The 23,610-nt window shown below is 36.5% G+C and overlaps 1 protein-coding gene and 1 pseudogene across 1 annotated transcript in view; one reads left to right on the top strand and one right to left on the bottom strand.

Moving 5' to 3' along the window:
* Window positions 1–844: 844 nt before the first annotated feature.
* LOC124500912 (uncharacterized) overlaps window positions 845–23,610 on the bottom strand; it is a gene marked incomplete at its 3' end in the record, with an annotated part of 105,456 nt that continues 82,690 nt past the window's right edge. Inside the window, exons 38-44 of the mRNA XM_047064782.1 lie at window positions 20,549–20,653; window positions 19,843–19,896; window positions 19,364–19,468; window positions 10,432–10,485; window positions 9,621–9,725; window positions 2,269–2,322; window positions 845–949 (exon numbers count right to left, since the gene is read on the bottom strand). Of these exons, the coding sequence (XP_046920738.1) occupies window positions 845–949; window positions 2,269–2,322; window positions 9,621–9,725; window positions 10,432–10,485; window positions 19,364–19,468; window positions 19,843–19,896; window positions 20,549–20,653 (582 nt within the window). The remainder of the gene's footprint in view (window positions 950–2,268; window positions 2,323–9,620; window positions 9,726–10,431; window positions 10,486–19,363; window positions 19,469–19,842; window positions 19,897–20,548; window positions 20,654–23,610) is intronic.
* Window positions 13,791–14,396, top strand: LOC124500915 (iron-sulfur cluster assembly 1 homolog, mitochondrial-like; annotated as a pseudogene).

Raw genomic sequence — 23,610 nt, 5'->3', positions numbered from 1 at the left:
CCAACAAGTGTCCTCCTTAATGTCCATCACCCATTTAGTCCACCTCCCCACACACCTCTTCTCCAGGAACCCTCAGTTTGTTCTCTGTATTTAAGTCTCTTATGGTTTGGGCAGAAGACTTGAATAGACACTTTTCCAGAGAAGACATCCAGATGTCTAACAGACACATGAAAAGATGCTCAAAATCACTCATCATCAGGGAAATACAAATCAAAACCACAACGAGATACCTCCTCACACCTGTCAGAATGGCTAACATTAACAACTCAGGCAACAACAGATGTTGGTGAGGATGCGGAGAAAGGGGAATACTTTTGCACTGTTGGTGGAGATGTAAACTGGTGTAGCCACTCTGGAAAACAGTATGGGGGTTCCTCTAAAAATTAGAAATAGAATTACCCTATGACCCAGCAATTGCACTTCTAGGTATTTATCCAAAGGATACAAAAATGCTGAATCTAAGGGGTACATACACCTCAATGTTTATAGCAGGGCTATCAACAATAGCTAAATTATGGAAAGAGCCCAAATATCCATCGACTGATGAATGGATAAAGATGTGCTGTATATACATGCAATAGAATATTACTCAGTGATCAGAAAGAATGAAATCTCGCCATTTACAACAATGTGGATGGAACTAGCATGTATTATGCTGAGTGAAATAAGTCAGTCAGAGAAAGACAAATGTCATATGATTTCAGTCATATGAGGAATTTAAGAAACCAAACAGATGAACATAGGGGAAGGGAAGGAAAAATAATTATAGTGCTTTTTAAAAAAGTTGTTTTAAACACACAGGACCACCTCCCTTGAAGGCTCTAAGAGTATTTGAAATGCTTACCATCAACTTGAAGATTTTTCACCAGTTCCAGGTATTCTTTAGGTGTGAATTCTATCCCAATGTCTTCCAGAATATTTTTCAGATCTTTGACGTTAACTTTTTCTCCTTCAAAAAACAGAAATGGCAAGTATCGTTGACAATATTAAGAATTACCTAAGTATTCAAAAAGATGAAACAAAACTGCCCCTGTTTAAACATCACTCTCCCCAACTGCTAGGTAAAAAGCAAAAGCACAAGACCTGCTTGGTGGAGTAAAGGGCAGGCAAAGAATTAGAATGTATTCCCTTGTCCCTAAGGGAAAGGTGCACTTTCTTAACACTGGGGATAAGAAAGCACAATTCTCAGTAAACTGGGCTTTTTAGGTAATGTCTTGCTAATTAGAATATAAAGGTTAACTTAATATTGCTCTCGGTTCCCCGCCCCCCCAAATTATTAGATTCTTTGAACAATATACCCCAGTTTTTACTTCAACTATTGTTGTGGTGATCTAGATCAAGGATTGGCGAACTTTATCTGTAAAGGGCGAGATTGTAAATATTTTAGGTTCTGCAGGGTATACAGCCTCTGTTACAGCTACTCAACTCTGCTGTTGTAGCACAAAAGCAGCCATTAATAATACATAAATGAGGAATACAAGTGTGTTCTAACACAATTTTATTTATAAAAAGAGGCAGAGGACTAGATTTGGTCCATGGGCTGTAGTTTGTTTATCCTTGATACAGATTTTCAAGTTTTTTCCCAGTGGTGAGGATCAGAAGCATTATTATAGGCAAGTATTTTAGAGGATATAGGACTTGCTACTGAGAAATGAGAAAAAAATTTTAATCCAGACAACCCAAAGATTGACTTTGGGCAATTAGACATAAGCACTTGGAACAACATCTTTGTAACCACCATGCAGGTGAGAAATAGAACATGACAACACTCTGGGGGTCTGTCATACTCTTTCCCAATCCCTATCCACAGTCTTTCTCTAGAGGTAATCACTATGCTGACTTTTTTGGACAATGATTTCTTGCTTTTCTTTATAGATTTCTCACAATGATCTTAAAAAACAAGTTATAGAACCTGCAAATTATTAGGGTTAGGGAACACTGCACACTATTTGTGATAGCATTTTTATAGAGGCAGATGAAACAAAATGAAATACTATGCTATTATTATATAGGTAATACAACTATTCTTTTTAAAAAGAATAATGAACAATATAAAATTCAGAATAGTGCTATCTCAACAAGGAGGCATGGTAAAGGAATAAGGAAACAACCATGTGTTGATGCAATGGTATTGGAACTATTCTAGCTACTTCATTGAGGTGGAGTCATGGAAATGAGTACTATACTTATGGATTATGTGTTCACTGAAAACAGGAAAATGTCATTAAAGAATTAGAATTTTAATCTTTATGATAACTTGTAACTTGCCTGTAACTGCTTTCACATCACTCATCACTTTTTTCAGAGAAACATTTCCATCAGCTGTAATACAAAACATAAAACATTCAGACCAAGACATAAGTGTTAGGAAAATTGGGACTTAGGGCCCAGTGAAAGTCCATATATTCTACTAAATAATTTGTGTTCACCTTAAATTTATATTTTCTGCTTTGAGTGCTTGATTCCTTATTAGTAAGAAGGACAATGGCATTTGGGTCATGTTCCTTGAACACAGGGTCTGAATATGACAAACGTACTATCTCCAGATACTTTCTTATAAGCATGGCAAAATATATCATTTATAGAGGCCAGCTGGTTTTGTTTTTGGTGAACTTTGCATCTAGCACAGATACTGAGCAAGGGACTTTGCATCTTCCCTCTATTTGCCATTAACATTTCTTGAGTGTTTTCATGGATAAAGAAGATGTGGTTTATATACACAATGGAATACTACGTGGCAATGAGAAAGAATGAAATATGGCCTTTTGTAGCAACGTGGATAGAACTGGAGAGTGTCATGCTAAGGGAAATAAGTCATACAGAGAAAGACAGATACCATATGTTGTGAAAACATATGGATCCTGAGAAACTTAACAGAAGACCATGGGGGAGGGGAAGGAAAAAAAAAGTTAGAGAGGGAGGGAGCCAAACCATAAGAGACTCTTAAAAACTGAAAATAAACTGAGGGTTGATGGGGGGATGGGGGGGCGGGAGGGTGGGGAGGGTGGATGATGGGCACTGATGGGGGCACCTGTTGGGATGAGCACTGGGTGTTGTACGGAAACCAATTTGACAATAAATTTCATATTAAAATTTTTTTTTAAGTTTTTAAATTTTATTTACTTATTTATTTATTTATTTTTAAGATTTTAAGTTGATTTATTTATTTTGAGAGAGAGAGAGAGAATGAATGGAGGAAGGGCAGAGAGAGAGGGGGACAGAGGATCCAAAGTGGGCTCTGTGCTGAAGCAGAGAGTCTGATGTGGGGCTCGAACTCACAAACTGTGAGATCATGACCTTAGTTGAAGTCAGATGCCTTATGAACTGAGCCATCCAGGTGCCCCTTAATTTTAAAAAAAAATGTATTTAAATCCAAGTTAGTTAACATATAGTGTAATAATGGTTTCAGGAGTTGGAATTTAGTGATTCATCACTTACATATTACTCTCAGTGCTCATCCCAACAAGTGCCCTCCTTAATGCCCATCACCCATTTAGCCCATCCCCCGCCCACCTCCCTCCATCAACCCTCAGTTTGTTTTCTGCCATTAAGATGCTCTTATACTTTGCTTCCCGCTCTCTTAAGAATCTTTTATGGGGGGCACCTGGGTGGTGGTTAAGTGTCTGACTTCAGCTCAGGTCATGATCTCAAGGTCCATGGGTTCACCCATGTCTGGCTCTGTGCTGACAGCTCAGAGCCTGGAGTCTGCTTCAGATTCTGTGTCTCCCTCTCTTTCTGCCCCTCCCCTGCTCACATTCTGTCTTTCTCTCTCTCAAAAATAAATAAACACTAAAAAAATTTTTTAAAAAGAATCTTTTTATGATTTGCCTCCCTGTTTCTATCTTATTTTTTCCTTCCCTTCCCCTATGTTCACATGCTTTGTTTCTTAGATTCCACATGAGTGAAATCCTATGATATTTATCTTTCTCTGACTTATTTTCCTTAGTATAATACACTGTATCTCCATCCACGTTCTTGCAAGTGGCAAAAGGTCATTCTTTTTGATTGCTGAATAGTATTCCATTGTATATATATTTTGCATTTTCTTTATCTATTCATCAGTCGGTGGACCTTTGGGCTCTTTCCATAATTTGGCTATTGTTGACAGTACTGCTGAAACATTGGGGTGCATGTGCCCCTTTGAATCAGCATTTTTGTATCCTTTTGGTAAATACCTAGTAGTGCAGTTGGATCATGGGGTAGTTCTATTTTTAATTTTTTGAGGAAACTCTACACTGTTTTCCAAAGTGGCCACACAAGTTTGCATTCCCACCGACAGTGCAAAAGTGTTCCCCTTTCTCTGCATTCTCACTAACATCTGTTGTTTCCTGAGTTGGTAATGTTAGCCATTCTGACAGGCGTGAGGTGGTATCTCGTTGTGGTTTTGATTTGTATTTCCGTGATGATGAGTGATGTTGAGCATCTTTTCATGTGTCTGTTAGCCATCTTCATTGGAAGCCATGTCTTCACTGGAAAAGTATCTGTTCATGTCTCTTGCCCATTTCTTCACTGAGTTGATAAGTTGAGTTTGATAAGTTCTTTATAGATTTGTAGGAGCTGGTTCTTTTAAAAGATCAGCAAAATTGATAAACTAGCCAGACTCATCATCAAAAGAGAGAGAGAGAGAGAGGGAGGGAGAAAGGACTCAAACAAACAAAATCACCAGTGAAAGAAGAGAAATAACAAACAACACCACATAAATACAAACAATTATAAGAGAATATTAGAAAAAACTATACGCCGACAAATTGACAACTGAAAAGAAATGGATAAATTCCTAGAAACATATAACCTACCAAAATGGAAGCAAGAGGAAATAGAAAATTTGAAGTGAATGATTACCAGCAAGGAGATTAAATCAGTAACTAAAAAACTCTCAACAAACAAAAGACCAGGATCAGATGGCTTCACAGGTGAATCTTATCAAACATTTAAAGAATAATTAATGCCTATTCTACTCCAACTATTCCAAAAATAGAAGAAGGAAAAATTCCAAATTCATTTTATTAGGTGAGTATCACCTAGATACTAAAACCGGATAAAGACACCACTGCCAATATTTCTGATAAACATAGATGCAAAAATCTTGAACAAAATACTAAGCAAACAGAACCCAACAATACTTTTAAAAAATCATTCACCATGATCAAGTGGGATTTATTCCTAGGATGTAAGGGTGGTTCAATATTCGCAAATCAATCAACGTCATACATCACATCAACAAACGAAAGGATAAAAACCATACGATCATCTCACTAGATGCAGAAAAAGCATTTGATAAAATACAACATCCATTCATGACACAAGCCCTCAACAAAGTAGTTTTAGAGGGAACACACCTCAACATAATAAAGGTCACGTATGAAAACTCCATGGCTAACAAAGACAAGGATGTCCATTCTCACCACTTTTATTCAACATAGTACTGGAAGTCATAGCCACAGCAATTAGACAACGTAAAGAAATGAAAGGCATCCAAATTGGTAAGCAAGAAGTAAAACTCACTATTTGCAAATGACACAATACTCTATATAGAAAACCCCGGAGCCTTGTGGTTTTTCATTGCTGAGGAGACCCCAGGAAAGAAAGTGTGCAAGCTAATTTTGAGCTGCCTCTTTTTGTAGTCTTAAGAGAGCAGACCACCTGTTGTCTGACTATTACCCTCTATGTTTCTGTAGACAAGTCTTGTCTATACTTCTCACCATGGCTCAGCTCCAGACACGCTTCTTCATGCTTGTCTGGATTTGTTCAAAATCTCCAGACATGCTTTTGAACAACTTTTTTTTTGGGGGGGGGTGGGGGTGGCCAGGGTCTGCAGTCTTTTCATTACTAGCAAGATATTGTTCTTGATTCAGAGATATTCACATAGCATTTCCCACAGGTGCTTATCTTTACTTCATCTGTTGATGTACAGAGATTCTTTTTTTTTAAGTTATTTATTTTGAGAGAGAGAAAGAGCAAGTGGGAAATGGGCAGAGAGAGAGGGAGAGAGAATCCCAGGCAGGCTCCGCACCATCAGCACAGAGCCTGATATGGGGCTTGAACTCATGAATTGTGAGATCATGACCTGAGCCAAAATCAAGGGTCAGACGCTTAGCCTGCTGAACCAGCCAGGTGCCCAAGAGATTTTGATACATAGTTACTTCTAAATTACAAGACTGTCATATAGTCTTCTTGTTGAAAAAGTCTTTGAACTGGAATAAGAATTATTCTTGTAATAAGAGCTTTGCAATACCAGTATATGGATGTTTGTCGTTACCCAAACAGTTGTATATTTTTCTAAATTTGTAGACTGAACATTGATTTCTTTTTGTATAAATCTAATAAGTAAGTCATTGTTCTTAAGTTGAAGATGTAAATGATTCAGATTTCAGATTTTTAAAAAGTAAAAATCCAAATAATTTAGTGAGAGAATTCTTTCAGAAGTATTTTAGTTAATAGATGCAGGAAGAATGAAGAATTTTTACCATTTTGTAACTCCAAGTGAAATAATGGGTTTAAGTAGTGATTATCAATAGCTGCTAAAACTACTCATTAGGTAAAAGGCTGACAGAAAATATTATGATGGATGGGATCAGAATGACATCATCAGAGTCCAGATGTATATTTTCACATCATATAGAAAGAGATAAAAAAAACCCAAACAAAAACAAACAAACCAAAAAAAAGAAAGAGATACAAGCTAATGCACTTCCTCATGTGATGCAATATGAAGCACATGATACTAGGTGTAAATATTCTTTCTGGGGAAAAAAAGCAAACCTGAAATCTAATCAAGTGTTTAGGTCTGCCTAGTGTACAGAATGTGTAGGTGGTAGAGGAACATTTAAAGAACTCCCTGGAGGGCTGCCTGTGTGGCTCAGTTGATTGAGTGTCCGACTTTGGATCAGGTCATGATCTCACAGTTCATGGGTTCAAGCCCCACATCAGGCTCTGTGCTGACAGCTTGGAGCCTGGAGCCTGGAGCCTGCTTCGGAGCCTGTGTCTCCCACTCTCTCTGCTCCTGCCCCACTTGTGCTGTCTCTCTCTCTCTCTCTCTCTCTCTCTCTCTCTCTCAACAATAAATAAAACATTTAAAAAAATTTGAGGAACACCCTGGAGATGTAATCAATGAAATCTAGAATGTAAGAAATATTAGAACAGATGACCCAGTTTCTTTAATAAATAAATGGCAAGAAAAAAGGGAGGGGGAACTGTTAAAGTTTAAATAAAACATACTAATAAAAAAGAAAACCCTACAGACTTCACCAAAAACTACTACAACTGATAAATGAATTCAGTAGTCACAGGATACAAATCAATAGTCAGAAATCTGTTGTATTTCTATACACTAATGATTAAGTAGTAGGAAGAAAAATGAAGAAAACAATCCCATTTACAACTGCACCAAAAATAACAAAATGCCTAGGAATAAACCTAATCAAAGAGGTGAAAGACCTGTACTCTGAAAACTGTAAAACACTGATGAAAGAAATTGAAGAAAACACAAATGAATGAAAAGACATTCCATGCTCATGGATTGAGAGAACAAATATTCTTAAAATGTTTATACTACCCAAAGCAACCTGTACATTATTGTAATCCTTATCAAGATATCAACACATTTTTTAACTAGAAAAAAACCCTAAAATTTATATGGAAACACAGGAGACCCCAAATAGCCAAAGCAATTTTGAAAAAGAAAAGCAAAGCTGGAGGTATCACAATTCTGGACTTCAAGTTATATTACAAAGCCGTAGTAACCAAAACAGTATGGTACTGGCACAAAAAGACACATAGATCAATGTAACAGAATAGAAAACCCAGAAATACACTCACAATTATATGGTCGATTAATCTTTGTCAAAGGAGATAAGAATATCCAATGGGGAAAAGATAGTCTCTTCAATAAATGGTGCTGGAAAAACTAAACAACCGCATGCAAAAGAATGAAACTGGACCACTTTCTTACACCATACATGAAAATAAATTCAAAATGGATTAAAGACCTAAATGTGAGACCTGAAGCCATAAAAATCCTATGAAAGAGCACAAGCAGTAATTTCTCTGGCATTAGCCATAGCAACATTTTTCTAGATGTGTCACCAGAGGCAAGGGAAACAAAAGTAAAAATAAACTATGGGGACTTCATCAAAATATAAAGCTTATGCACAACGAAGGAAACAATAAACAAAACTAAAGGCAATCTACTAAACGGGAGAAGATAATTGCAAATGACATATCCAATAAAGGGTTAGTATTAAGAATATATAAAGAACTGATACAACTCAACATTCAAAAACCAAATAATCCAATTTAAAAATGGGCAGAAGACGTGAACAGACATTTCTCCAAAGAAGACATACAGATGGCCAACAGACACATGAAAAGATGCTCAACATCACTCATCATCAGGGAAATGCTAATCAAAACTGCAATGAGATATCATCTCCCACCTGTCAGAATGGCTAAAATAAAAAACATAAGAAACAAGTTTTGGTGAGGATGTGGAGAAAAAGGAACACTCTTGCACTGTTGGCGGGAATGCAAACTGGTATAGCCAGTGTGGAAAAACAGTATGAAGGTTTCTCAGAAAAGCTAAAAATAGAACTACCCTTTGAATTGCACTACTGGATGTCTACCCAAAAAATACAAAAACACTAACTGAAAGGGATACATACACCCCTATGTTTATAGCAGCATTATTTACAATAGCCAAATTATGGAAGCAGCCCAAGGGTCCATAGAGAGATGAATGGATAAAGAAGATGTGGTAAATACACACACACACACACACACACACACACACACACACACACACACCCCAGAATATTATTCAGCCATAAAAAGAATGAAACCTTGCCATTTGCAACAACATGGATGGAGCCAGAGAGTATATATGCTAAGCAAAATAAGTTAGTCAGAGAAAGACAAATACCATATGATTTCACTCATGTGTGGAATTTAAGAACCAAAACAAGGAGAGAGAGAGAGAGAGAGAGAGAGAGAGAGAGACCGACCAAGAAATAGACTCTTAACTATAGAGAACAAACTGATGGCTACCAGAGGGGAGCTGAGTGGGGTGATCATGAAATAGGTGATGGGTATTAAGGAGTACACTTGTGATGAGTACCGAGTGAGGTATGGAATTGTTGAAATGACTATATTGTACACCTAAAATGAATATATCACTGTATATTCACTACACTGGAATTAAAATAAAAACTTAATAAAAAAGAAATTGAGCTTAACAGAGGGGGGAGTTTTGAGGGTTCAGCTCTTAGAGGGATAAGGATTAGGAAAAGGGAACCCCCCCAGGGACAATGTAAGGAACAGTAACTCTGGGAGAGAACAGGAATTTATGAGGACTTTTGCAATTTACTGAGACAAGATATAAATCCCTCTGTCCTTTCCCTTCCCAAATCATCAGTAACATCTTTCCTCAATACTGATTTTGTGGAAAAGGATTCTTTTTCACAGCTGAACTCTGTACTTGAATAGTACAGAGTAAGAGACTGTTCAAGCAAGAGCTGGAGGATGGGTGCAGGTAACAAATACCTGAACATGTGTCACTTTAAAATATAAAGATCATAAATAGAACCATTAAACTGAACTCTCTGGAGGTCACAGATGCAGCTCACCATCAGCGGGTAGTAATTTTTGTAGTTCCAGACACTCCTTATCGTTGACTTCTATCCCCATGTCTCCAAGAATGTTTTTCAGATCTGTGGCATCAATCTTTTCTCCTTTGAAAATACAGAAGGTTTATAGGTGAAAATTATAGAAATTAACTACTCAGTATTATGTAAGTTTAAGAGGTTCATAAGAAAATGTTATTGACCTATAGGATATGTACTTTTAAATATACTTAAAATAGCTTATATGGCATCATTCCCAGTTGGGGATTAAAGAGTGAAAGTAAAATGGAATGTGGAAATACAGTGTGTCGTTAGAAGTCAAAGCAAATTTGTTCCTAAATTATTGATATAATAAAGGCTCCCTTAATTTGGGGGATAATGAACAGAATAAAATCTAGTTACCAAATTGGATAATGAATTGCCGAAAGAAATGATTATGGCAGGAGATCTTATATTGACTTATGTAATTGATTGCTGACAAAACCACATTATCTTGAGCTTTCCAAAACTTTACCTTATTTATTCATGTGCTTACCTAAAATTTAGCTATTTACATGTAGGTGAAGACATATATACATATATGAGAAAAAAATCTGTACAGTACATAGGACATGTTATCAAAAGCAAGTCTTATAGTTTATTTTTCAAACAGATAATCCAAGATCAAATGGATTTTATCAGGCAGAAATATTTTATATTTTATAATAACTTGGTAAAATGGCAAAATTAATACGGACAATAGACTACTAGGAATATAAAATTTTAAATATAATTTATTATAAAGCATTAGGGTTTCAGTGTCATAGAAACTCACCTGTAAACTCTTTCATTTTCATTGTCACATTTTTCAGATCAACCTTCCCACCACCTGTAAGACAAAAAGCAGTCACAGACCAACAATGAGACTGTTCCTTCTGCTTTCTCTACTTATGATACCTGTCCCCCAACTAGAACATTGATATCATCTTGAATTTTAGTTCCAGACTATTATATTACATTTTTCATCATATTTACTTAGATATAAGAATGTTTTTTACAGTTTTTTCCTCCACTTTGTTTCATGCATCTCAGTTTTTTCCCCTGTATTCAGATTCTGTTACTTTGTTTACAGTCGGTTTTTTGTTCTCCTGTTAACTATTTATACATTTCTTTTGGTTCCTGATGCTGTAAAATTTTATATGACTGTTTAGGTACAGGTTGAAAATATATTTTCTAAATTTTTTAATTAAAAAAAATTTTAAGTTTATTTATTTTGAGAGAGAGAGAGCACACACACAAGCAGGGGAGGGGCAGAGAGAGAGGGAGAGAGAGAATCTCAAGCAGGCTCCACATTGGCAGCACAGAGCCTGACACAGGCCTTGATCTCACAAACCCTGAGATCATGACCTGAGCGGAGATCAAGAGTCAGACACTTAGCCAACTGAGGCATCCAGATGCCTGAAAAAAAATTTTTTATTTGACTTAGCTCTCAGTGTTCCCTTTCAATATAGGACAACAGGGAAGGAAGGATAAGAAGAAATGAAATGATAATATATAAATAATTCTGGGAAAACATTGTATAAAACAAAAACAGTATCATCTTGAATGAGGATAAAAGTCCAAAATAAAATCGGATTATGATAGATTAAGGATGCATATTGTAATTTCTACAATAACCTTTGAGGCTTCTAAATTAACAAGAAAAATAAAAAATAATTAGTCCAAAAGGAAGGCAAGAATGGAAGGAAACAGAAAGTTGAACATGTGGTACAAAAACGGGAATTCAGTAAAGTAGATTTAAACACAAATATGTCAGTAATCTCATAATTACCACTAATATTGCAAAAATGATTTTCAGATTGCTAATTGTTTTGGGTTTTTGCATGCTAATTGGTTAGGATTTTTGCATTGTTTGTTTATACAAAGATTAGCCTGTGATTTTCCTTTTTTGTGTTGTCTTCATCAAATTTCGGTATAAAGATTATGATAGTTCCATAAATCAAACTGGCAAGTGTTTCTTGTTTTTATATTTTTTGAAGAGTTGAGTAACGTGGAAATTATTTCTTACTTATATGCTAGGTAAAATTCATCAAGGAAGTGATCTAAGGCTCAAAATTTAAGAATTTAAAATATCTGAAATCTAAGGATTCAGAGAAGTCAAAAGTAAAAGGATGGATAAGTATAGACCATACAAACACTAAGCAAAGGTAGAGTAGGAATATTAACATCAATCAAAATAGGCTTTAAGAAAAAGCTTTTCTAGTAATAACAAAAAGAAGTTTAATTCACCATGAAGATGTTATAATTCCAAACTTGTATGCTCGTATTAACACGGTCTCAAAAAAAAACAAAGAAAATTATAAAATTATAATGAGAAATAAAAATCCAAAATTACACTGAGAGAAATTTTTTAAAGTTCATTTATTTTGAGATAGAGAGTGTGCGAGCAGAGGTCAGGGGCAGAGAGAGGGAGAATCTTAAGCAGGCTCCATGCTGTCTGCACAGAGCCAGATGTGGGGCTCAAAGTCACAAATTATGAGTCATGACCTGAGTCATAAGCCATCTAGGCACCCAGGGGGAGATATGATACATCTTTGTCAGTAGTTAATAGAATAAGCAGATATTAAGATATTAAATCCTTAAGACTTCAGGATATTTGAACAAGAAATTTAACAAAGTTGATTTAATGGAGATATAGGCAACACCGTACCCAATAATTTCAGAATGCATGTTTTTTCACATAGGGAATATTTAGCAAAAATCACCATGTACTGGATTATAAAGCCAAATCTCAACACACTAAAAAGTAATGGCTATAAGCAATTCAAAAATAATAGTAAGGAAAGTGTCACTTAGAAGAGCACTAAATAGAATAAATCACCTAGGAATAAAGTTAACAAAAGAAGTACAAAGATCATACTTCAAACACTACAAAACATTGTTGAAAGAAATAACACAAAACTCTTAGCAAAATAGGAATAGAAGGGAACTCCTTTAATCTGATAAAAGTGATATATATAAAACTTCAATAAGGTAATACTTAATGGTGAAATATGGAAACGTTTCTCTTCGCGATCAGAAATGAGGCAGGCTGGGGCACCTGAGTGGCTCAGTCGGTTGAGTGTCCGACTTCGGCTCAGGTCTTGATCTCATGGTTCATGGGTTCAAGCCCCACATCGTGTTGACAGCTCAGAGCCTGCTTCAGATTCTGTGTCTCCCTCTCTCTCTGCCACTCTCCCACTCATGTTCTGTCTTTCTCTCTCTCAAAAATAAATAAACATTGGGGCGCCTGGGTGGCGCAGTCGGTTAAGCGTCCGACTTCAGCCAGGTCACGATCTTGCGGTCCGTGAGTTCGAGCCCCGCGTCGGGCTCTGGGCTGATGGCTCAGAGCCTGGAGCCTGTTTCTGATTCTGTGTCTCCCTCTCTCTCTGCCCCTCCCCCGTTCATGCTCTGTCTCTCTCTGTCCCAAAAATAAATAAACGTTGAAAAAAAAAATTAAAAAAAAATAAATAAAAAAAGATAAATAAACATTAAAAAAATTAAAAAAAAAAAAAAAAGAAATGAAGTAGGAACTCCTGGGTGGCTCAGTCGTTTAAGCATCTGACTCTTGATTTCAGCTCAGGTCACAATTTCATGGTCCTAAGATCGAGCCCCCACATCAGGTGTGGTGCTGAGCATGGAGCCTGCTTAAGATTCTCTCCCTTCCTCTCCCTCTGCCCAGCCCCCACTTGTGCGCTCTCGCTCTCTCTCTCTCTCTCTCTCTCTCTCTCTCTCTCTAAAAGAAAAAAAGGAAAAGAAATGAGGTAAGGATGTCCGCTATCATCACATTTACAATACTATACTGGAAATTCTAACTGAAGCAGTAAGGCATGATGAAGAAATAAAAGGCATAATGATAGAAAAGAAAGAAAACTGCCATTATTTGGAAACATAATTATATATGTAGAAAACTCAGGAGGATATTCAGATAATTATAATTTATAAAAGTATAGAAAGGTTGCTGGGTACAAACTCATTACACAAAAATCAATATTTTTTATGTATCAGCAACAAACTGAAAAAGAAAAAAATTTAAATATACCATTTTCAATATTATAAAAAATACCTAAAAATAAATCCATTGCATTAAATGCAAAGCTTTACCTAGAAAATTATACAATAGCCAGCCTGGGACACCAGAACACCAAGAAGGTGATGTTAACTTTGTTAGTCCAAGCCACTGTTTGGACTGTGAGGAAAAGGAAGATGCAGGCCGACCCACCTGCCCCTACTCTGGCACTTTCAGCAGTAAACAACTTCTCAAAAATAAGTTTGAACACATAGGTGTGAAAGTTTGTGTTCAAGCCAGGGATTGTAATAGCTTTTCTTATATTCTAGAATATACCAAAACAAAAGTAGATTCCGATGGGGACGTTGTTCAAGATGGAGTCAGAGTGTTCATCAAAAAGAAAGCACAGCTAACACTTTTAGGAACAGAATTGGTCTAAGTTGAAGAGTTTGTGTTCAACAACCCCAACAAGAAAAGAAACTTGTGGCTGTGGAGAAAGCTTTAATATGCGAAACCTCGGGACTAGTCTGGCTGTAAGCTCCTGGAGGCTTGTGGAAGTCTGCGGGCTTAGGAAAAAATCACGTGACTGTTATATGCTTAAGGTTTATAATGTATAACTGCCTTATGAGGAAAATACAGTGATGCATTTTGAAAACGAAGCCACTATGTTAGACTCTAGATGATGTTATTTGTATTCTTTTTAGAGGACAGAAAATGAGAAGCCATCACTTTTGGAGGGTCATTTTTCTACTTTTTCCCTTCCTTTTAAAAAATTCATGTGTAATTAACATTCAGTAAGTTTTAGATGTACAATATCCTAATTACACAATTTTATACATTTCTCAGTGCTCATCAAGATAATTCTACTCTAAATCCCCTTTACCTATTTCACTCACCTGCTCCACTCACTTTTCTGTGAAGGAAAAAAAATCCTACTCTGCACTTAACTCTCTTGAATCTTTTCTGTTAGAACTAATTCCATTACAGTTGCCTTTCTGAGAGGATTTTGGGAAACGTATTCTTAATAGGTATGCAGTCATTAGATCTCTGTTGAATGGCCTGACTGCAAATCCATTGGCATTTTCCTGACCAGTTGACAGCTTTTAAAATTTAGAGGTAGGAAGTTCTGACTTTTAATCATTAAAATTTTTTTTTTAGTGCTCACAAGTTTATATTTTTAGGTTTGTAAAGATTCTTGTGTATTTTCTAAATACACTGACAAAACAGATTTGGAGGTTTACATACGTCTTAGGACACTTATACATTAGGCAGGTAAATTACATTAAAAAGATTGGTCTTCATAAAAGATCTTCCCAGAGAGCATTAATATATATTTTTAAGATTTTATTTAAATTCCAGATAGCATTAGGGGTGCCTGGGTGGCTCCGTTGGTTAAATGTCCAACTCTTGATTTCAGCTCAGGTCATGATCTCACAGTTTGTGAGTTTCAGCCCCTCATAGGGCTCTGTGCTGACAGCACAGAGCCTGCTTGGGATTCTCTGTCTCTTTAACTCTCTACCCATCCCCTGCTCACTTGCTCTCTCTCTCTCTCTCAATAAATAAATAAAAAAACATTAAAAAAAAATTTAAATTCCTGATAGCATTAATCTTTTCCCTCTGCTTTTACTGTGATTATCTTAAGTTCTCTTAGTCTGTCAATAAGATTTCAGCCACATCTATTTTTTACTTTGATGTTTATAATTTATTTAGTAATTCTATAATGATTGCTTAGTACTTTGTTTCTTTAGTTAGGCAATTCCCCTTGTTTTATTTTTAAAATTTAATTATTTTTTAATTTTATTTTTTATAGTTTCAAGTTTTAATTCATTTTTTTAAATGTTTTTTTAAAATTTATCTTGAGAGAAAGTGTGCATGAGAGGGGGATGGGCAGAGGAGAGGGAGAGAAAGAATCTTAAGTCTGAAGCCAGGCTCCATCTCAGGACTGTGAGATCATGGTGTGAGCTGAAATTAAGAGTCAGATGCTTAAGGGGTGCCTGGGTGGTTCAGTCCGTTGAGCGTCCGGCTTCGGCTCAGGTCATGATCTCGCGGTTCGTGAGTTCGAGCCCCGCATTGGGCTCTGTGCTGACAGCTCAGAGCCTGGAGCCTGCTTCAGATTCTGTGTCCCCCTCTTTCTCCGCCCCACACCTGCTTGTGCTCTGTCTCTCTGTCTTTCAAAAATGAATAAACATAAAAAAAAAAAAAAAGAGTCGGATGCTTAAAACCAACTGAGCCAGCCAGGCGCCCCTCAAGTTTTTACTTAAACTCCAGTTAGTTAACATATAGTGTAATATTACTTTCAGGAGTAGAATTTAGTGATTCATCACTTCCATACAACACCCAGTGCTCATCACAAGTGCCCTCCTTAATCCCCATCACCCATTTAGCCCACCCTCCCCACCTTCCCTCCAGCAACCCTGTGGGGATAAGCTTAGGAATCCCCCAGGTTTACACCAATGGGTTAACAAGGCATAAAGAAATACAGTCATAAAATGCTCACACCCAAGTTTGGGTAAACTAGATTGGCACTCCAAGAATAGGGGGGTGCAAAGACACCCCAAGAATAGGGAGGCACAAAGCTGCCAGGAATAGGGAGGAGCAAAGGCACCCCAAAATAGAGAGGGGGTGCAGAGGTCCCAGAATAGAGAGGGAGAGGCAAAGGCCTAAAATAGGTATGGTGCAAAGGTGCCCAATAGATAGGTATATGAAATTTTTTTTTAATGTTTATTTATTTTTGACAGAGAGAGAGAGAGAGCATGAGCAGGAGAGGGGCAGAGAGAGAGAGAGGGAGACACAGAATCCGAAGCAGGCTCCAGACTCTGAGCTGTCAGCACAGAGCCCGACACGGGGCGTGAACCCACAGACCGTGAGATCATGACCTGAGCCAAAGTCGGATGCTCAACTGACTGAGCCACCCAGGCACCCCTGATAGGTATATGAAATGAGCAAGATTAGATATTCAGGGTGGAAGCACCCCCAAGGTAGTACTACAGAGAAAATCTGCTTTCACAGGAGAATAGGGCCAGGTTAGGTAAATTGGTGAATTGGACTATGGACCGCTGTGCTGCAGGCAAAGCAGCCCGAAGCGGGAGATGGTTAACGTCAGAAAAGCTGCCTTATTAACCCTGAGGTTATTTCCCCTATCTGCCTTATCCCCTAGGCTGGCAAAGATAAACAGGTATGATAAAGAGCGCCCCCTGTCTGCTGTTAACAACCATCTACCCATCTGCCTGGTGCCCAGATTTTGTTTTATATTGACCCAAACCCCAAACACTGTATATCTTCAAAACCCCCCTTTTCCCTCACGTCCCCAAGTTAATGTTCCTAGTTTGTCTCTTTGTACACACCCATTACATTTGGGTGTAAGCCTTCTGATCTGAATAAATATGGGGCAAGGGCCCTTATTCGGGGCTCTTGTCTTTTCCCCAGACATTATCCATCTCTTGCTTTAATCTTGTGTCCACTCTTTTGCTGGTCAAAAGAGAACTTTAGACTTAGAGTCTATGACACAACCCTTAGTTCTTTCTCTATCATTTGGAATCTGTTTCATGGTTTGTCTCTCTTTTTAAAAAAACATTTTTAATGTTTTATTTATTTTTGAGAGAAGAGCACAAGCAGGGGAGGAACAGAAAGAGAGGGAGACACAGAATCTGAAGCAGGCTCCAGGCTCTGAACTGTCAGCACAGAGCCTAACAAGGGGCTCGAACTCACTGAACCATGAGATCATGACCTGAGCCAAAGTCGGATGCTTAACCGACTGAGCAACCAAGGCACCCTTGTCTCTCTCTTTTTTTTTTTTTTATAAAAAAATTTTTTTAAGGTTTATTCATTTCTCAGAGACAGAGCGTGAGCAGGGGAGGGGCAGAGAGAGAGAGGGAGACACAGAATCTGAAACAGGCTCCAGCCTTTGAGCTGTCAGCACAGAGCCCGATGCAGGGCTTGAACTCATGGACTGCAAGATCATGACCTGAGCCAAAGTCAGATGCTTAACCGACTGAGCCATCCCGGTGCCCCTGTCTCTTTTGGTGCCACCATGTTATGTAACCTTCTCATTTTGAGATCTAGTTTTATTGAATCCATGAAATTGCTCCGTAATATGAATTAATTGTCAAGTACTTCTTTTTGGTTGTTCCTTAGGTTAAACTGACTATATTACTACGAGATGGAGTTATTTGTTTTTTGCATGCTATCTTCCTTCCATTCCATCTTGTTTCCTTATTTTTCTTTTGCTATTTTTCTCTGCTGTGCTAATGCTAGAATTGGTGCCATATCCTTTCTTTTCATTTTGCATATACTTCAGCAGTTGTGTTCAGATTTTCATTTTATTCTCAGGATTTAATGTAACAATGTTTAGTTGCTCTTTTGATAGCATCTCAGACCAGTTAGCTTTCTTCAGCTAGATGCATTTAAAGAAAACTGTTCTACTCACTTCTATTGTAATCGGAGAGTGTGGTGATATGTTACATGGTCTTCATTATATGTGAGCCCTGCTCCCATATCTGAGGTTTGGTTTAATGTCCCAACAGAGTTCGTTGCTCTAGTCAAGTAGAATGAACTCGGTAAAGACATCTAACCAAACCAAAGATCTGTGCATGGGATGGTATTCTTGGGCTTCCCATCAGACCTTCAATTCTGCCTGTAGCTCTTTGTTCTTGTTCACTTTGTTAGGTATTGGAGGAAAGAAAAACTAGACAGATTTTGGTTTTTTCATCATCTCAAACTGGAATCCTCTGGACCGGTTTAGATAGTATTAAAATAAATTGAAGATTTGAAAGAACTTACTCCTAAAACTCTCTGTGCCTGTCACCTTTTGTTAGAGTGACAGGTGGTGGTGGACAGTTGATAGATGCAATTATTTGATAGGTTTTTGCAATTATTATTATTGGTCTCTCGATTTTTTTCATTTCTTTGCTCAACATAGGTAATTTATTTTACGCTGGAAAAATGTTCATTTTATTAATATTTTCAACATCTTAATCTCATGTTATATATAACATATTGTAATAGTATTATTATGCTTGATAGCTAGTATGTTTTTAAAATTCTTATTATGTTTCTCTCTATCCCTTTTTAGTCTTTCTGACTATATCAGAATAGCTGAGGCATATATACTGGAAATAACCATCCGTCAATGTTTTAAAGATTTTTATTTTTTATATTTATTTTTATTAAAAACATTTTAAACGTTTTTATTTATTTTTTGAGAGAGAGAGAGAGAGAGAGAGAGAGAGAGATAACAGCAGAAGGGCAGAGAGAACAGGAGAGAGAGAATTCCAAGCAGGTTCCACACTGTCAGCGCAGAGCCTGATGCAGGGCCTGAACCCATGAACCATGAGATCATGACCTGAGCTGAAATCGAGTTGGACACTCGACCAACTGAGGCACCCAGGCACCCCAACCGTTAGTCAATTTGAATCATTCTTCATCATAGGCTGTTCTCTTATTGTTCAGTGTTTCTTTTAAATGTTTCTCATTCTGTTTTCATTTTCTTCTTTATTCTTTGATCTGAGAATGGTCTGTAAGTACTCTCACCAATTTTAATTATTCATAGTAGAACACTCTCTTAAAGAAGAGACAGGATGTGCTTTCATGTGAAACTTGAATTCAGCCACATCCTTTAAAAAATGCCCTGTTGATACTAAATACACACTATCACTGGTCTATGGATACTCTCAAACCCAAGCTGTCCTAAAGGGAATGCATTTTTATATACAATGCTTACCATCAACTGGTAGGTTTTGTGAAAAATCTTCAAGTTCTTCGTGTGACAGCTTAATCCCCATATTTTCCAGAAATGGGACGAGGTTATTCATAGCCACCTTTCCTCCTTAGGAGAGACAAATTATCATAAAAACAACCGAGATGTAGAAAAACTCTTTACTAATCCATGTATATTATGGTTATCACTTTACTCATGAAGACTTTAAGGTCCAGTAAAAGCTAGTCAACGGTATAAGGAGGGTCAATTTTAAGACTAGATGTAGAGTCTCATCCTCAGACTATCTTTTTGTTCATATCAACATAGTGCAAGTTCGAAAAGGGCTGGGTAATTTCCTAGGGATTTATGGCATATATCACATATCCATAAATATTGGGAAATACACATGTGAAATTTTTAATGTAATAAAAATAAATCTGTGTATATGAAAAATAAGAGAATATCACAGATATATCTGTTTTCTCGTCATACTTCTCACTCACTTTGAAGAGCCTTCACACCATCCAGCAGCCCTTTTTGATACACCTTTCCTTCAGCTGTAAGAAAAGACATGATTCATGGTCAGAGAAAAATAATAAGGGAGATTCACCTAAATAATAAATATTCTACAATTTTCCTCCTATTTCCATAATTTCAAAAAAATAGACTTTTTAATGATTTTTCTGAAATGTACCTAATTTCCTCTCAAATAGTGACAAAGTTGGTTTGGAGAAAGATTTTTAATGAGGCAAATTTATTCACTTTTGCATAAAAGGCAAGGATTAGTGGCTTAAAACTTATAAAACATATCTCATTTGATTTATTTTTACCTCCGACTTCTTTCCTTACATTCTTTCTTTTTCCATTTTTACATTTTTCCACTTACTCTCAGGAATATTAGTGGAACTAAGGACAACAATACACATATCTTATTGGCAAGATTAAGGGAAATAGCTATTGATTACCATAATGAAAATGAAATGACCCTGATTTTTTGGGTCACTTAGTTTTTATTCTAAAATAAAAACTAAAATTTTAGTTTTATTCTAAAATAATTATTTAGAATTATTGTAAATAATGCTAAAAGTTTTCAAAAATGATTAAATAAAACAAAACAACCTATAACAATCTGACAGCATTTTAGAAGAAAATCTCACAGGCAAGTAGTCTAAACCCCTTGAAGTATACATATATATTTTAAATCCTTACCATCAACTGGTAGAGTTTTTACTAAATTAAAGTATTCCTTGTCTGTGACCTCAACTTTCATGTCTTTCAGAGCACTGTCTACATCACTGACATCAACTTGCTTTCCTAGAAAAGACAGAAATGGTGATAAAAAAGAACTTGCGAAGAACACAAAATTAGTGAGTTTGATTACAATCAAATGCTGTTAACTAGCAATATTTTTACTCATGTGCCATTAAGATAATTTCATCGGAACTTAAGAATCACATAATCTATAACAAACAAAGAAATTAAAATAAAAAAACCTTTTTTTAATGTTTATTTATTTTTGAGAGAGAGAGAGAGACAGAACATGAGTAGGGAGGGGCAGAGAGAGAGAGAGGGAGACAGAATCTGAAGCAGGCTCCAGGCTTTGAGCTGCCAGCCCAGAGCCCAATGTGGGGCTCGAACTCATGAATGTGATCAAATCACGCATGACCTGAGCTGAAGTCGGACACTCAACCGACTGAGCCACCCAGGCACCCCCCAAAATTAAAATTTATTATCACCTTGGCTGGTTTATAAATATATAAAAAATAAAATAATAATTTGGGTCTTTTCTTCACAAAATAGAAATGTAAGTAGTTCTCCTGATGGTTTGAAATTGTAATTATGTTAGGAGCAGTATAATGTTAGGCACATAAATCGAGAAAGGTACAAAGATGACATGCCTTAATATGAATTAATAATTAATATAATATATATAAAAATACACATAGTGGTACTTGTTAAAAAGTATGTTTCAAAACAGGTCCTCAGGCTTCCACAGTAATTTTTGTTTTGTACTATTTTTATGGTAAATAATCTTTTGATTATTATACTTTTGTAACTTCAAGAAGGAAAAACAATTTTGGTTTAAGTAAGCCTTTTGTTTAAATCAGTGTAAAGGGAACCTCTGAAGTTTGCTGCCTAGAATCCTAAGCTTTTAGTTCACAAATTAGATATGTTGCATATTTCAAGTGCATATGTCTAGTATAAATTTCTTTTTATTTATTCTGCTTAGGAGTCACTTGGCTTCATTAGATTTATACTATTTATCTGTTCTGGAAAGTTCTCTTCAAATATTGCCTCTGTCTTGCTTGCTTTCTCTTTTCTTCCTGGAATTCCAAATAGATATATATAAGATTTTCTTATCTATCCTCGGTGTCTCTTAACCTCTCTTTCATAGTCTCCATTTCTTTGTCTTTCTGTGCTATATGCCTGGTATTGTCTTTCTCTGTCTGACTGACTTAGTTCACTTAGTATAACGCACTCTAGCTCTATCCACATTGTTGCAAATGGCAAGATTTCATTCTTTTTGGTGGCTGAGTATTATTCCACTGTATATATACACATCTTCTTTATCCATTTATCAGTTGATGGACACGTGGGCTCTTTCCATAGTTTGGCTATTATTGATAAATGAAACTAAGAGCTGGTTCTTTGAAAGAATTAATAACATTGATAGCCTCCTAGCCAGACTTATCAAAAAGACAAGAGAAAGGACCCAAATAAATAATATCATGAGTAAAAGAGGAGAGATTACAATCAACACCACAGAAATACAAATAATTATAAAAGAGTATTATGAAATTTTATATGCCAATACACCAGACAATCTGGAAGAAACGGACAAATGTTTTAAATTTTTACTATTTTCACCTCTCAAAAGTCTTTTTGGTTCTTTACCAAATTGCTTGCTCTTTCCTTATGTGTTCCAGCCTCTCTTTTGATTATTAAACTATATTAAGCATGCTTATTTAATAATTTTTGGTCTGATAATTCCAAAATCTAAAATCTCGGGGCACCTGGGTGGCTCAGTCGGTTGAGCGTCCGACTTTGGCTCAGGTCATGATCTCGCAGTCCGTGGGTTCGAGCCCTGCATCAGGCTCTGTGCTGACAGCTCGGAGCCTGGAGCCTGCTTCAGATTCTGTGTCTTCCTCTCTCTGACCCTCCCCCGTTCATGCTCTCTTTCTCTCTCTGTCTCAAAAATAAATAAACATTAAAAAATAAAAATAAAAAAAACCAAAATCTACAATCTCTGCTCATCGGCTAAATGTTGTTCATTATGGGGGTCTTACTCATGGTGACTTGTTTCTTTGTATGTTTAATAATAATTTTAAACTATAAACTGCTCTTTATGTGAAATTTTTGTTTTGAGAAAGAGAGTACCCTTCAAGACAAGAGTCAGATTGATTCATTCTAGATTATCAGTGCATGAGGTCAGGCGACACTTCAGGAGCATTAACATAGCACATCAATACACAAAGACCATTGCTTATTATAGATTATCCCTTAATTCAGTAGCCTTGGCTATATCCTCCTTGCTTCAGAGAAACAGCCGTTTCTAAAGTTAGTCAAAACATCTTCAGATCTCACATTAAGATCATATTTAAATCTGACAGCACTATATACAATTATAATCTCTACTGCTACCTGAAAGTATCCAATATTGTTTTGACTAGTTGGTTACTAATAATGGACTATTGCTACTTTCTCCCCATATTACTATCCATGGTGGAGATATGATTACTATCATATCACTCTCAATCCAGTGACTCTATTTCCTTCACCGGTGGAGAAGAATTCTACTTCTGTAATTACAATTTCTGTAGTTCAAGAAGGGTCCATATCCTAAACAGATCATTTGGAAACTTCAGTACCACACTCTGATTTAATATTATTTGTTGGTGGGTCTTGTCTTCAAAGTGAAAAGGGACACAGTAGGCTAAATATGCAATAATTAGTTTAGTTTCTCTTGAAAGATCCAAGTCCTTAACAGATATAATATTGGTTCAAGTGACTGAACATTGCCCTTTCTAGAGATTTCAAACTGGTAAAACTAAAGGATAGGTGACATACTTTTGTAGTAATTATTACTTGGTGCTTTGATGCTGCTCAAAGAAATTGCTATCATAAAGGTAGAAGTCCACAGTAAAACAGATGATATAATGACTAGAGAGAATGCTGTAGCAGATCGTCTTATTAAATAGACTGTGCAGAAAAGAGTTAACACAGCAAACCTAAGTCTGCGATCTTTACAAGAGCCTGCTTGCCAGGTGGCA

This window comes from Lynx rufus, unplaced genomic scaffold, assembly GCF_022079265.1.
Source record: "Lynx rufus isolate CCGP_SWC_20201006 ecotype Redwood Valley unplaced genomic scaffold, mLynRuf1.p SCAF_61, whole genome shotgun sequence".
In the NCBI taxonomy this organism is placed as follows: Eukaryota; Metazoa; Chordata; class Mammalia; order Carnivora; family Felidae; genus Lynx; species Lynx rufus.
The sequence above is the reverse complement of the archived record's forward strand: the minus strand, read 5'-3'. Positions and strand labels throughout refer to the sequence as shown.